Raw genomic sequence first — 16,778 nt, 5'->3', positions numbered from 1 at the left:
AAATTACACAAATCAGGAGACCCTGCTCGGAGACAACCTGGTGAGGTCTTCATCTCTGAACAGGGCAGAAAATCTAAATCTGACTCAGCCTTGCCCCACACTGAGAGATTCTTAAAAATCATATCCAATTTTGAAAACATGACGGACCCCACACTTTTGACACTTTTTGTTCTTGGTTTGTAACGACACAGTAAACACAGAACATTATGCTGGAAGTCTAAACTAAAAAGACCTGACCAACAGGAGTACAACAATTTATCATGGCCATGATAGGACATCGCTACACTAACAAATTAAACACAGTTTCATGAATTCACAAAGAGAATTACTAAAATATGACAAACTGAATTTTTGAATGCAGTTATGTTAAGTTAAGAAGAGTTCTATTTGTAAAGTTATGCACACCAAAAATAACAGCAACATTTCTCCACATTTAACTCCAAAACATCAAAACAATGTAGAGTGAATTTTTAAAAGTCTCTTTTTTATCACATTTAGAGGAATATTTGTGACGTTCTTCACATTTAATTGTGTTGTGAAAAATATATTAGGTTAAAATAACTTTTAAATACAAATGCTAAATACAAATCTAAATGTTAAATATAAATCTAAATGCTAAATATAAATCTAAATGCTAAATATAAATCTAAATGCTAAATATAAATAAATACAAATATTTAGGATTTATATTTATATTTAATATTTAGATTTATATTTAGCATTTAGATTTATATTTAACATTTAGATTTATATTTAACATTTAGATTTATATTTAATATTTATATTTATATTTAACATTTAAATTTATATTTGGCATTTAGATTTATATTTAACATTTATATTTATATTTAGCATTTGGATTTATATTCAACATTTATATTTATATTTAGCATTTAGATTTATATTTAACATTTAGATTTATATTTAACATTTATATTTATATTTAATATTTATATTTATATTTATATTTAACATTTAGATTTATATTTAGCATTTAGATTTATATTTAACATTTAGATTTATATTCAATATTTAGATTTATAATTAACATTTAGATTTAGATTTATATTTAATATTTAGATTTAGATTTAACATTTATATTTATATTTAACATTTATATTTATATTTATATTTAATATTTAGATTTAGATTTAACATTTAGATTTAGATTTAATATTTAGATTTATATTTAACATTTAGATTTATATGTAATATTTATATTTAACATTAGATTTATATTTAACATTTATATTTATATTTAATATTTATATTTATATTTAGCATTTAGATTTATATTTAACATTTAGATTTATATTTAACATTTAGATTTATATTTAATATTTATATTTATATTTAACATTTAGATTTATATTTAACATTTATATTTATATTTAATATTTATATTTATATTTAGCATTTATATTTATATTTAACATTTAGATTTATATTTAGCATTTAGATTTATATTTAACATTTAGATTTATATTTAATATTTAGATTTAGATTTAACATTTAGATTTAGATTTAATATTTAGATTTATATTTAGCATTTATATTTATATTTAACATTTAGATTTATATTTAGCATTTAGATTTATATTTAACATTTAGATTTATATTTAATATTTAGATTTAGAATTAACATTTAGATTTAGATTTAACATTTAGATTTATTTTTAGAATTTGGATTTAACAATTATTTTAACTTAATATATTTTTCACAACAAAATTAAATGTGAAGAACATCACAAATATTCCTCTAAATTCAATTTTAAGAAAGTGACTTTTAAAATTCACTCTACATTTTTATGACGTTTTGGAGCTAAATGTGGAGAAATGTTATTTTTAGTGTGCACAACTTTACAAACGGCGCCCCACAGAGTTCTGCAGTCTTAAACAAGATCAACTTTCAGTTTCATTTTCTCAAAAAGACGATTCAAATCCTTCAACCTCCGAATCTGAGCTCTATAAAGGGTTTGAATGTTGTGAAGGTTGAAAATATGAACCTCATAAAAGCTTTAAGGGCTAAAATGATCGTGGAGAACATTAGGATACAAAATACTCCTATGGTTTGAAGAGGACTGAGTTTGAAAAGGTTCACCAAAGATGGTGCTGTGATTATCATTCAACAGACAGGTTTTACTTTAAAAGTGTACTCTCACCTGTGTTAGGAAGAATAAACCCTCTGCTGGAAAACCAACATGAAGTGCTGTTGCCCACCTCCTGACGGTGTTATAGCAGTTTAGGAAACTTCCTCTTCAGATAACTCGACAATTTGTCTTCACCCCTATGGGTGTGGGCGTTACTTTCACTTTTGATGTTTCAAAATAAAGTGCAGCTCAAAGACTAGTGCCCATTTTACCATAGTGGATGTAAACAGGCATCTGAACATGTTGTATTGTAGAAGGGAAATTCTAATGTCATGACTGTCTAGTTCTATTTTTAAACTGGGACACCAGCACATATGTTTGTGTTTCTATGTCTTTATTAACACAACCAACTACTGTTATTTCTATCAATACAAAATGTTATATTTGGGAGAGACTTTTCATTTTGAATATAATGGACATTTGGAAGAAAGTGTGCTCATTCATTTAAAGGCTAAATCTAAATTGCTATTTTATCATATCTGTCTTAAATCCAGCTCCATTATAGCAGGTAAAGCACATCCTGACAGCTTGGAATATTACTGTCATGATGCGTTCCCCCTGTTTTAAATGGTCAAATTTAATGACATCAGCCTGAAAATCACAGGACTTATCTGTGGTGGGGAAAGAAGTCAGTAGTATGAATTTGAAAGATGTGTGAGCCTCCTTTCCTATGGAACAGAGGGGGAACACTTGTGTTAAAGCTCAGGATTATTTTCATACCAGGACGTCTAACAATAAAAACATCTATTGTTTTGCATAATATTAAACTGTTGTTGTCACATTTTGAGCCGTAAATAGACATAATATTGATTTATTTTCATGTTAGTTTATGTTTATAACTTGTCGTTATTTGTTTGTTTTCTTGTTTTGAATTTGAATTTTTTTGCCAGAATTCATATATTTTTTCTTTTTTTAACTTTTAAATACAAATAGTTTTTTTTTTTTTTCAGTGTTTCCTGAAAATCCTGCAAATATATTCGAATTTCTAACAATAAACTTTTAATTTTACGATTTTAAATATACATTTTTTGTGGCTTCTTTCTGTTCCTCCAACTGTAGCAGTAGCAGAAGGAAGCAGACTTTCCCAGTGTCCTTGAACGTCCCACGGTGTGACGCACGAGGCTGCAAAATCAAAACTTCAGACTTTGTGAATGAGCTTCTCCTCCTCAGCAGTCAGTGTGTAACATCTGCAGAGAGAGCAGTGGAGCTCTCAGTCAGCTGGGGATGTATTATCATGTTCTGCTGGGGGCTGCTCTGCTGATTTGTTGTGCAGGTATGTGAGAGCCTTTTTATTTGTCCTGTATCATCTCTGCTGTGTTCTAAATGTCACCTTGTTGGTGATTTTAGAAGCACTAACATGCTTTCCCAAAACTTCAGATGCTGTTAAAGTCTGTCTTAATATATATGTGGGTTCACTTTGCTTCTAGAGTCTAGATAAGTCTTAAAAGAACTAAATCAGATTGGTTTGATTTGGTGCATGCCTGTAGACTTTGTTTGGGTTCTTATCCAAACACTTTTATTTGTATTTATTCAAAGCAATGACTTTTTACATTTTTAAGTGGACTTCTGTTTGAGGTTTCCAGCTGGTCCAGTTTGTCAGCCACACCTTACAAATGTCTCAGCAGGGCAAAGTACACACACTGTTCTACCTTCTTTTAATGACCTGAGAAAATGCTGAGTCATTACAGACTTTGCTTTATTCTACTCCCTGAGACAGAGCACACAGTGAATCTTATATTTAACACACTCTTGTTAGGGCAGGTCAGAGTGAGAGTGAGGCAGCTACACCTTGTCACCCAGCCCTAGGTAGTGAGTAAGAAGGAGTTTTAATGAGATTAATAATAGTTGTTATTATGACTCATTCAAAGAGTTCATCTCAGTGTGCTTGTGGTGTTATTTTAAGTCATTTTGTCTCTCTATGCAAATATTTGATCAGTGAGAATGACGTGCATGTTGCAAACTCAGCTTTAATGATGCTGTATTTAAAAGCCTGAAGGAATTTTCTTTTCTTTCTTTTTTTATACTTTATTATGTCAATGTTATATATACATGATATACATTTCTTACAGGTTCAAACCTTTTTTAACATTTTTTTTTTTTTGACATTGTGACCCTCCATACAAAATTGGAAAGTAAATTATATAGAAATAGAAAATAAATAGAAAAGACAATAATAATCATTTAAATAATAAATTAGAAAAGAAGGGTATATAAAGATAATCCAAACTCAAATTTGAAAATACTTAAATTATATAAATAACCCAAAATAATAAAATAAATATACATATATACACACATACATACATAGACATACACATACACACACACATATATACATATAAGGGGCATACGCTTCAACATTTTCTTTATATTCATTGATATCCTGTCCTTGCTTTGAAAGGTACCCATCTTTTTTCAAACAGCTTTTCATTTTTATTTATTCTATAGGTTCCTTTTTCCATGGAGTAAAAGTTCTAACCACTTGAATGCACTTGGAGATTCCTTTTTTCCCAGTTTCTTGTGATTTGCTTGAGTGCTGTTATTCTCAACACACAGAAGAGGTGTAAATCGTTTTTTAGTCCTTTAGGACGTGTTCCCAGGAGCTTCTTTTGTTTTCCAACGTTTCTCTTTTTGCCTAACATCTGTTCAATTTCTCTTATTACTTCTGACCAATAACTTTGAATTTTTCTGCATGTCAAAAATATATGTGTGTGGTCTGCATTATTGTCCCCACATTCTCTCCAGCAACTGCCACTATTTTGTGCATGTTTTGATATAATGGATGATGGTGTAAAATACCTGACATCTATTTTCCATGCACTGAAGGAATTTTTCAGGTGTCACGTGACTTATCTTTCATTGTTGCACTGGTTGTGCTGCTCAAACAACTAGAAAAAAAAATGAAGAGATGTTACTCTATTTCCTCATTTTCCAAAATATGAGCTTAATGAAAAAACAACAAACATTTAAAGGTGCAGTGTGTGGAAGTTAGCAGCATTTTAGCAGAACAGATTAGGGGGGAAAGGGATGTGATACTTATAACTGTTAAAATGTGTGTACAATCACCTTTATAAGACTAAAGTTCTCTTTTTCTAAACTGAGAATAAGTATGTCTATTTAAATAAGGAGCGGGTCTCCTGATGGAGGCTGCCATCTTTGATGTTATTGTTATTGGAAAGAAATGTTTCAGTTTGTGCCGCCCGCTCACAGAGAAAATTGTTATGCTAACAGCTTATGTAGACATACCGTACAGCAGGGGTTCCCAAACCTTTCAGCCTGTGACCCCCAAAATATAGATCCCAAAGACTCTCGACCCCCACTGTCCCTCAAAGTGATTTAATGTGGCTTCATTTAGCTGGTCTGCAGAAAGTGACCCTCCCTATATGAGCATGTGTCTGTGTTTCCTGTGTTGTTATGAATGAACCTGCTGCTGCTGATGCATTTGATAATTAACTGTTCACTAACCCTAAACTTAGGAGTCATCTGGGAACAAAGAAAGGCAGAAAAATCATTACATTTTATATTTTCAAGGTTTGATTTCAAGTTTAGCTACTACTTTTGTTGATACTTTTTTACTATAATGAGTTAATAATTGTGTCCATGGCCAACAAATGAGTCATTAAAAGTCCTGACAGGCTCCAAATACAAAGAGAACTAAACACATATGAAAAAAAGAACCACCAAGAGAGAGCTGCTGCAACAAGCAGACACTTGAGCGGCGCCAAGCAACGGGAAAAGAAAACACAACAACAGCTGGATGACTGAAATCCATTCTTTGTTTTCCTTCTTCTCGTTCACTGTTTTCCCTTCTCACGTTTTGCAAAAGTACTGGTATGTGAGAAAGTAGTCATGTGAATAGACCAGTTTGATGAGATGTTTATATGGAGCATGTGGCATCTACTGTGCTCTGATGAGAACAGACTGAGGTATAGATGAAGGGGCTGAGGTGGGGTCACTTTACAGCAAGAAGGTTTCTGGTTTGAGTCCTGAGGATAATAAATGTAGAGAGGAGATCTTAAATGTGTTCCATTTCTGTCTCCTAGACAACAATGAGATCTGTTTGAAAGCAAAATGAGACTATAGCTTATGTCTCCTGTTTCTCATTCTTGCCTCCAGAGACTACTGAAGTCATGGTGTTTGGACCCGGTCAAGCCTGACCTGGGTTCCCTGCAGACTTATGTAAAACCAACAGTCACAAACCTTGGTGTCAAAATGGACAGCGATTTTAAACTTGATAAACTCAGTAGTTAAAACCAGTTTTTATCATCTGAGGCAAATTAAATATGTTGTATCTTTTAATGATTTTGAGTGCTTGATGCAGTCTTTTATCTGGACCCGTTTGGACTACTGTAATGACCTTTACACCGGCGTTAACCACGCCTCCCTCGCTCGCTTACAGGTAGTCCAAAACACAGCTGCTCGCCTTTCAACAGGAACCAGCAAACATGAGCATATCAGCCCCGCTCTCGCCTCCCTCCACTGGCTCCCTGTCCATTTTAGAATTCATTTTAAGATTTGAATGTTTGTTTTTAAGTCACTGCATGGTCTGGCACCTCAGTATATCTCTGACCTCATACACATCTACGCCCCCTCCAGAGCACTGAGGTCAGCTGATCAGATGCAAGGGGTGACTGAGCTTTCTCAGTGGTAGCTCCTAAACTGTGGAATGAGCTCCCGACCAAGGTTAAAATGCCCCCCACCCTGGATCCTTTTAAATCATGTCTTAACCCATAGGAAAAGAAATTCAGAGAGGAGATCTCAAAAGTGTTTCATTTCTGTCTCCTAGACAACAATGAGATCTGTTTGAAAGCAAAATGAGACTATAGCTTATGTCTCCTGTTTCCCATTCTTGCCTCCAGAAAAAAAAGTTGTAAAAAGTCTCAGCTTAGTCTCCCTTTCAGTTCAAAAGGAGATCTGGTCAGAATCTGAAATGGTTCTCAGGTATTTCTCAGGTGTTGTGACTCCTTTTGAGCTCAGGTGGAGAAATCAGGGAGCTCTCTCAGTCTAACCTCATCCATTTGTTTTTGTCAGACTCAGTTTTTGTGTCTCAAGTTGAGCTCAGATGGAGCAAAGAAAGAGCCTGAGCTCATCTTTTCATCAACATTCATAGTGCCCTGCAAAATTAAGATTTCAATGTAATTATCCACAAACTTACAATCCTCATTAAAACATTTGAACCACTTCAGGATCAGGACTTTAGATGTGAACTGATCTCTTCTTTGACTTCACAGTCTGGTCCTTCCTTTACAAGTCTGTGTGGAACAAAACCACTTCACAAAGATTTAGTGGATTTGAGAGAAACTGCAACAGATAGAGATTTCATATCTCCAGGTCTGACCGACCATTTATTTAAAATATGGGCCGCAAAAGGGCCGACCAGATTTATCCAGATTATTACAATTAAAGGAGTGGATTCTTTAGGGCGCTGGTGGCCTAGCGGTCTAAGCGCCCCACATACAGAGGCTACAGTCCTCATCGCAGGGGTCGCTGGTTCAATTCCCGGCTGGTTGACCATTTCCTGCATGTCTTCCCCCGCTCACTACTCCCCACATTTCCTGTCTCTCTTCAGCTGTCCTGTCAAATAAAGGCAAAAAAATATATTTAAAACAAGAGAAGAAAATGAGCCATTAATGAGATCTCTGAAATAAGACTCATGTCATGGTCTCAACTATTTCTCCTAGTGAATTTTAGGAGAAACTAATGAGAACAATTTGAAACTTGAATGAGGCTGAAGTGAGAATCTCAATTTTGTCTCAGGAGACTTAGAAGAGAAAGTCTTGAGCAGTAAAATGTTCCTCTGGGGAGGCAGACAGCCCGCCTGCTCTCTGTGCGTTGGCTCGAGTTTTTTGAGGATACTCCAGCTTCCCTCCGGCAGTCCAAAGGAATGCTTGCAGGTTAATTAGTGATTGATTTATCTAAATTGCATGTAGGTGTAGCTCTGTGCGTGTCAACATGTCTGCAACCCGTCCAGGGTGTGCATTCCAATCCAATCCAATCCATTTTATCTATATAGCACATTTTAAACACAACAAGGTTCCCAAAGGGCTGCACAACAAATACAAACAGTAGAAATAAATAATAGTAACATTTAAAATACAGTACATTAAAGGACAAACAGAGACCAACATGAACTCTCATGCTGAATTAAAAGCCAGGGAGTAAAAGTGAGATTTAAGACGTGATTTAAAAGGATCCAGGGATGGGGGGCATTTTAACCTTGGTCGGGAGCTCATTCCACAGTTTAGGAGCTACCACTGATCAGCTGACCTCAGTGCTCTGGAGGGGGCCTAGATGTGTATGAGGTCAGAGATGTACTGAGGTGCCAGACCATGCAGTGACTTAAAAACAAACATTAAAATCTTAAAATGAATTCTAAAATGGACAGGGAGCCATGTGGAGGGAGGCGAGGACGGGGCTGATATGCTCATGTTTGCTGGTTCCTGTTGAAAGGCGAGCAGCCGTGTTTTGGACTACCTGTAAGCGAGCGAGGGAGGCGTGGTTCATGCCGGTGTAAAGTGCATTACAGTAGTCCAAACGGGTCAAGATAAAAGACTGCATCAAGCACTCAAAATCATTAAAAGATACAACAGATTTAATTTGCCTCAGATGATAAAAACTGGTTTTAACTACTGAGTTTATCAAGTTTAAAATCACTGTCCATTTTGACACCAAGGTTTGTGACTGTGGGTTTTACATAAGTCTGCGGGGAACCCAGGTCAGGCTCGACCGGGTCCAAACACATGACCTCAGTTTTATCTTCATTTAAGTTTAAAAAGTTCCCTCTTGCCGGTGGCCGCTGGGATTGGCTGTAACCCAAATGTGAAACAGGAGGTAGAGGATGGATAGATTGGGTAGATAGCAAAACAAAATCCTAACTCTAATTCTTTTCTTCTTCTCTTTTCATGTGTTTTAGGTAAATCCTTGGTGCATGCTCTACCAGAGACGGTCCAGGCCTTCGTTGGCGGGGATGTTGTCCTACCCTGCAGTTTTCACGTCTCTGCCAACGATGACCTTCCCTCTGTGGAGTGGTCCAAGGAAGGCCTGCAGCCAAATGTTATCTACCTTTTCCGGCATGGCTGTGAGACTTACGAGATGAAGAACCCCGCCTTTGAGTTCAGGACAAGCCTCATTACGATGGAACTGAAAAACAGAAACTTCTCTTTGAGGATCTCCAACGTGAAGCTGTCGGATGCAGGGACATACAGATGCATGAGGCTAACTGGGAATGCTCCCACGGATTTTGCAGAAGTTAAGCTAGTTGTGGGTACGTCCAGTTCAGTTCATGTCTTTACAGTAACGGCCTTAAAGCTCCATCACAGTCAGGGAACTGTGCCTGCTTCTAAACGGCCACAGTTCTTACAGTAACATCAGATGAAACATTCAAAGGTCACTCCTTGCATCACTCTCATTCTTTAAGGCGCCGTTTCCCAGCCTGAACTCTCATTCACGTCGGTGGAGAGTGGAGGCGTGGCTCTTCAGTGTGAGGCAATCTGCTGGCTGCCCGAGCCTGAGATCACGTTTCTGGATCATGAAGGAAATCACCTCCCTGCTGATGAACCGAAAAAGGATCAGGATGTCAGCGGATGTTACACCGTGAAAAGAAGACTGACTCTGCAGGGAGCTGCCAGAAGGTTCTACTTTAGTTTTTACTCATGCTTAAATTACTAGAGAACACTTTGCAGCTGATATAAGGCATCTTCTCCCTGCAATTCCAAAACCTTCTCTGTACCTTTTAAAGGTGACATATTCTGCTCTTTGTCATCAACATATATAGGTCTAAGAGGTCCCCAAAACATGTCTTTAAAGTTTATTGCTCATAAAAACACTTTGAAATCAGATTCTGGTCTGCCTGTAAACCCCTCTTTTTCAGCCCTGCTCAGAACAGGCTGTTTTCTGTGTCTGTGCCTTTAAATGAGAATGAGCTCTCTGACCACGCCCCTTCAGGAAGAAGTGGGTGTGGCCTCGGCTGTCCGGCACGTTGATCTAATGTTTACATGTTGGCTGAATATACACGGCTGCTCACAGACCCGCGTTACTTCAACCCTCTGAATCTGATCCAGAATCTGATCCTGACGGAGAGGCGCCTGCATCAGGACCTTTCTGAACCATTGGTCACAGATTTAGTGTTTCTTGTTGTTTTATTTGTCAGCATGTCGACGTGTGTCTTGGTACACAGCTACCAACATGTAGCTATGTGGCTATGCTAACTAGCGCTAGCACTTTTCCATGATAAATAAAAATCATCCACTAGATCTTCAAATCTGCAGACGTGGGGAGTCAAAGCGACCTTTGTGTTTATTAAGACAGCCTACAACTAGCATGCCTCCCTCCTGGGCTCCTTGTTAGCACACATGTGTGCAGGGAATGAAAAACGCACACATTTACAGAAAGGTGGAGAAATCAGAACAGGGGCAGAATGGATTCTTTGACTTTTCAGGGGGTTTGTAGACAGGGACACATATTTCAGGTAGAGAACCATTAAAAAGTCTATTTGGCATGATATGTCACCTTTAAGTCTTTTTCAGAGGCACCATATGAGGGTGAAATGTGAGATAGACCATTGGTGCATTTCTACCAAGTGATCCAGTTTAGTTCTGTAAACCCTGATCTTAAAAATCTGCATTACAGAAGGTGATTCTTTCCCATAAGCCATGTGTGCATCTCGGCCAAATAACACAGAAAGATGATCCACTATAGGAGCCTACATTTGCTCAGTATCAACTATATTTATGTCATAAGCAACCTCTAGGATACTTCTCAAAGCCTGATCCCTTGGTCCTGTGGAGAGACTCCCCTAGTTTTCACACAGTGCTTTTATTTTGAAGTTGTGTCCAGGACAGTTATTTGGTAAAAGACTTGCAAAGTTCAAAAGTTCAAAGTCTTCTTTATTGTCAAATAAACTGCAGTATGCATGAGACATACTGAGGATTTGATATTGCGTTTCTCTCTCAGACCCTCAGTTGATTTTGGGTGGAGGTCAGTGACCGGGTTAAGTCTGTGAAGGGGGCAAAACAGGGAGAGAGTTCAGCATCCTGACTGCCTGGTGGATCAAACTGTCCCTCAGCCTGCTGGTTCTGGCCTGGAGACTGTGTAGTCTGCTTACTGATTGCAACAGGCTGAGGGGGGAAGAGTAAATGTCATGGAGGGAGGGGAGAGAGGCACCAACACTCTTCTCAGCTGTTCTCACGATGTGCTGGAGGGTCGTTCGTCAGGACTCAGTGCAGGCCCCCCCCGTACCACACAGTGATGCTGCTGCTGAGAATGCTCTCCATGGTGCCTCTGTAGAAGGTGTGCATTATGGGGGCAGGGGCTCTAGCTTTCCTCAGCCTAAGGTGGACTTTATTTGGAAAACAAGTTGTCATGAAAGATGTTTGCTGCAGCATACGTTGGCATCAGGTCACAGGAAGTATTTCTTCCTGTGGGATCTCCCTCTCCCTTTGCATCCATCTCTGTGGCCCTCTCTCTGCTCAGCTGGTGTCTGACGTTTTATCACATGATCGTTTTCCTGGTAGGACCTGAAGCAATCCCTGATGTGAATAAAATCATATTTTTACTGAGTGTGTAGCTTCATCATTTATGGAGTTGCAATCACAAAGTGTGCCGAACTGAACCGGACCGTTTGGTGGAAAAGCCGGTTACAAGGGCGAGACTGCCAGAAGTATAAGGAAGCGTTAGAGAATCATTGATGGTGAAGTGGTGGGGTCCAATGTGATATCATTTCATGTGGCCCAAAATGACTTCCCCTAATGAAAAACTAAATGATAAACAAACTGAACTTTGTCCATCACAGGGTCACCTGCAGAGTTCACCAGCCAAAGACCAACCAGACCAGAACCAAAGAGACCCTTATACCAGGTATGCTGCATCTTTAACCGCCCACCTGTACAGTTTGGAAAAACAGAAATGTGAAATAAGTGGAGTTCTTTTAGAACAGATCCATTCATTCATATATCCTGATATTTAATATTTGAACACTCATTTTGTAAATGTTTTCTTTTAGTGTGAAATGTTTGATTAGAGTGAAAAAGAAGCTTAATGATAAAATTGCTGGTGAAAGGTTTATATATTCATTGTTTCTCTTGTAACATGATGCATCAGTGTTGATCTGTTTATTTCCCTGGTTGTGTATAAATTAAAAATGTAACTTGTTATGTCCTTGCATACAGAAACTGATGATTAGAGCCTCCTGAAAAACATTTTTATGGTGGAAAATATTTTTTTAATTCTGAGAAAAAAGTCAAATTCTTTTCTTTTTTCTGTATTCGGGTGTTTTTCTTAGAGTTCTGAGTTTATTTTTTGAGATTCAGGGAGAAAAAAAAGAGAATTCTGACTTTTTTCTCTGAATGCCAAAATTTTAGGAAAAAGTCAGAATTCAGGTTCAGGTTACTTTATTTGTACCCGTAGGTAAACTTGTTTTGCAGCCAGTGAGATGTTAGGTCGATACAAATTTACAAGATAGATGTCAGACAGAACAAACCACTTCATGTGCAAAACATACAAAAATGTCCTAAAACCAATCTAACACTAAAAATGGTAAAATGAATAGACATGATAAAATGCTAAAAGTGCTAAAGGTTCCATTTAAAATGCATATCAGAAAACAGTCAACCAATAAAAACGATAGAATCACATAAATTAATAAAACAATCTGGGCTCAAGTCTTAAAATTGGAGGCTGAATTCTGAGATTAAATTCTCAATTTGTACTTTTTTTCACAGAATTTTGACTTTAAAGCTGCTGTGAGGAACTTTTGTTTTGTACTGATTCTGGCGCCCCCTTGTGGACAAAGTGATACCTCTTATCTCTTGTCCTATACATGCAAAAATAGTGTTTTCAACAAAAACCTCTTCCTGTTGTCTTGTAAAAGTCAACTTTATCAGGCAATGTGATAATTTTCCATGAAAACAGTCAAATAGGCTGTTTCTGAAGCAAGATGTCCATCATCTGGTCTGACACCTACCCCCCCAGGGTGTTTTCAGGCATTAAAAATGACAACAGAGAAGGTGCCAGTGTTGTTGCTGATGGTCTTGTTTGCTGCTGAAGGTCATAAAGAGGCATCAGTATCATTTTCAGTCTGTTTCTCAGCCAGTTCAAAACTCCACACAGGGCCTTTAATCTCAGAATTAAAAAAAATCATTACACTTTAGTTTTTTTTTTCAGTGGCCCTAATCCTCTTCTGTAGTGTAACAGGCTTTAACTTTGCATTGTTTTAGTCTTGCTTTTAACTAAGTTTTATTTTTATTCTTAATAATTGTATTTATTTTTTTATTTTTTTATTTTTTATCTATTTTAAATGTAGTCACTTTTATTCTACTTTATTTATTTATGTAGTTATTTTTTTATTTTAAGTCTAGAATCTTAAGTTCTTTTAATGGTTTAATATTTTAGTGTTTTATTATCTTAGAAATGTATTTTACTTTGGTGAGTTTAACTTCCTGTTTTGAGTTTTAACATCTTATTTTACCTTCCAGTGTTTCCTCATTAAGATATCATGAGAGCGTTTCCTCAGTTCGTTCAGAAACTTCTTTTTATTTGTTTATTTGTTTTATTTTTTATTGTTTTTATTATTATTGTTGTATATTGTGTTCTTCACCTTAGGATTGTGTGGTGGGTTTGGGGTCAGGGTGGGATCTTTATCTTAATTTATTCTAGTTTGAAGTTGTTTTTATGTACAGCACTTTGTGTTACACTGTCATTGTATAAAAGTGCTCATGTTGGTATCCTGCATTGTTGTTTCAGTTGACTGCATGAGATCCTGTTCTCTGAACGTTGGCGTCGCTGTTGTAGGAGCCATTTCTCTTCTGTTGAATCTGTGTGGATTAGCCGTCCTGTTATGGAGGAGGTGTAGCAGATCTGGTAAGTCTCTGAGGCATTTCAAGTGCATTTAAAAAACTGATATTTGCAGTTACTTCTGAGTGCCTCAGGAGGGCAGGACATGCACACTCTGGTTGTGTTTAAATAGGCTACAGAAATAAAATGTACTTTTTTGCCCATTTGACTACCAGAATTAAAGATGGTGGCTCAGGAAAGCAAGAGGGGAGTCATCAAGGTGTCATGTTGCTCATTGAACTGTATTTAATGATAGAAAATAATAACTTTATTTATAAAGCACCTTTAAAAACAAGTGTTTGCAAGGATCTTTGACAAACAAACAAGGTAGGAACTGAAGAGAGATAAGATATACTTTATTGGTTCCCCATTGGGGGAAATTATTTTGTTACAGCAGCTTACAACACAGGACAGGGAAATACAACAATGTACTAACATAGTTAAAAATATAATAACAATTATGATAACAATTATAAAGGTAAAATAGAATAGAACAAAATAAAATAGAATCAAATAGAATCAAATAGAATCAAATAAAATAGAATAGAATAGAATAAAAAATAAAATAAAATAGAATAGAATAAAATAAAATAGAATAATAAAATAAAATAAAATAGAATAGAATCAAATAAAATAGAATAGAATAGAATAAAATAGAATAATAAAATAAAATAGAATCAAATAGAATAGAATAAAATAAAACAGAATAACAAAATAAAATAAAATAAAACAGAATAAAATAGAATAGAATAAAATAAAACAGAATAACAAAATAAAATAAAATAAAACAGAATAAAATAGAATAGAATAAAATAAAATAAAATAGAAAAACAAAATAAAATAAAACAGAATAAAATAAAATAGAATAATAAAATAAAATAAAATAGAATCAAATATGGCAACTATTACAGATGTATACACACTACATTGCAGGACAACAGAATTAACTTTCAACAAGAATTAATTCAAATAAACAAAATAAAAGTGACGTCAGTGGAGTAATAAATCATAAATCACAGCAAATAAAGTGGCAAAAAAATAATAAAAGTATTAAATAAGAAGATAAAAGGTTAGAGAAACAATAGAAAAAATATTAGTATTAGTAATAAATGAATAAAGTAATATATAAATGAGAAAATAAAACCAATAAAGGAGAGTAAAAATAGGGGATCAGAAGAGGACGTCCGAACAAAATGATTATTAGAATAATAAATATATGAAATGTTTTCAATTAGATAAATAACTTTAAATGAAATTACGATGAAAAAGATGTGAAAACCTAAAAGTAAGTTTGTAAAAGGAGAGATTAAAAATGTATATTTATATGAAAACAGGCTGCTTTAAAGCCCATTTTAAACCTCTTAATTCTCTTTTCTTTAACAGACACTTTTTCTCTATTTGTGCACCAATTTTTCACCATAACTCTGCAAAGTATACAAAGTGCTTTTTTCATTTAGGGAATATGTGAAATATTACAGAACAATATTTGCAATAGCCTGTGATTACCAGAGTGACTCAAACTCTCATGACCTGGAACATAATTTTGATCCCCTTCCTTCCTAGCAACAGTTCAGGCATTATTTTCTTTCCTCACACAGTGTTGAGATCTTAAAATGTAGATTCATGTGATTATTAACTTACTTTTTATGCTCACACATCAGATGGATACAAATTCCCGGTGAGCAGGAAGTCGTCAAATCACAGCCCACTGGATGGTTCCGAAAATCAGTCACTCCTGAAGACTGTCAGTGTTGACGGGGGTGTGAACATGGAAAACAGCCCTGTTGAGAAGTTTCCAGGAGAGGTGGCTGACCTCTATCCAATGCCTCTGGAACCTATCCACTCAAACACTCAGCTGATTTCACCTCATGGCAAGACAAGATGGAACAATCCTCCAAAACACATCCCCAGAGGTCGTATCTTCAGTGACCCTAATGTTTTGTCCGGTTCTTCTTCGGCCAGCAGCTCAAAGAAAACAGTCAGCTTCGATAGTAACTTTAGACGTCCATCTTCTGCTCAGCGTGGTCCAAACGTTCCCAAGCTGAAGCGCCGTCATTCATCGGTGCTTCCACATCTGATCAGTGACCGCTTCCACCGCTCACCAGAACTCCCCGAAGAAACACTAACATCAATTTAAAGTTGCCATATTATGTTCTTTCTCATCAACATATGTTGGTCTAACAGGTCCCCAAAACATGTCTTTAAAGTTTATTGCTCATAAAAACACTTTGAAATCAGATTCTGGTCTGCCTGTAAACCCCTCTTTTTCAGCCCTGCTCAGAACAGGCTGTTTTCTGTGTCTGTGCCTTTAAATGAGAATGAGCTCTCTGACCACGCCCCCTCAGGAAGTGGGTGTGGCCTCGGCTCTCCAGCACGTTGATCTAATGTTTACATGTTGGCTGAATATACACGGCTGCTCACAGACCCGCGTTACTTCAACCCTCTGAATCTGATCCAGAATCTGATCCTGACAGAGAGGCGCCTGCAGCAGGACCTTTCTGAACCATTGGTCACAGATTTAGTGTTTCTTGTTGTTTTATTTGTCAGCATGTCGACGTGTGTCTTGGTACACAGCTACCAACATGTAGCTATGTAGCTATGCTAACTAGCGCTAGCACTTTTCCATGATAACTAAAAATCATCCACTAGATCTTCAAATCTGCAGACGTGGGGAGTCAAAGCGACCTTTGTGTTTATTAAGACAGCCTACAACTAGCATGCCTCCCTCCTAAGCTCCTTGTTAGCACACATGTGTGCAGGGAATGAAAAACAGAGGAGGGGTTGAGTTGTATTTTATAC

The 16,778-nt window shown here is 36.2% G+C and overlaps 1 protein-coding gene across 1 annotated transcript; it reads left to right on the top strand.

Annotated features, from left to right (window-relative positions):
- The first annotated feature begins 3,253 nt into the window (after positions 1-3,253).
- LOC117809815 (butyrophilin subfamily 1 member A1-like) lies at positions 3,254-16,216 on the top strand. The gene is made up of 6 exons (XM_034679329.1): positions 3,254-3,423; positions 9,064-9,414; positions 9,568-9,781; positions 11,941-12,005; positions 13,890-14,006; positions 15,641-16,216. Exons 1-6 carry the CDS (start codon positions 3,375-3,377, stop codon positions 16,114-16,116), a joined length of 1,272 nt encoding a protein of 423 aa, XP_034535220.1. The 5' UTR covers positions 3,254-3,374; the 3' UTR covers positions 16,117-16,216.
- The last annotated feature ends 562 nt before the right edge of the window (positions 16,217-16,778 follow it).

Source organism: Notolabrus celidotus, unplaced genomic scaffold (assembly GCF_009762535.1).
Source record: "Notolabrus celidotus isolate fNotCel1 unplaced genomic scaffold, fNotCel1.pri scaffold_45B_arrow_ctg1, whole genome shotgun sequence".
Lineage (NCBI taxonomy): Eukaryota > Metazoa > Chordata > Actinopteri > Labriformes > Labridae > Notolabrus > Notolabrus celidotus.
Note: the sequence above shows the minus strand (reverse complement) of the source record. Positions and strands in the feature narration are given on the sequence as shown.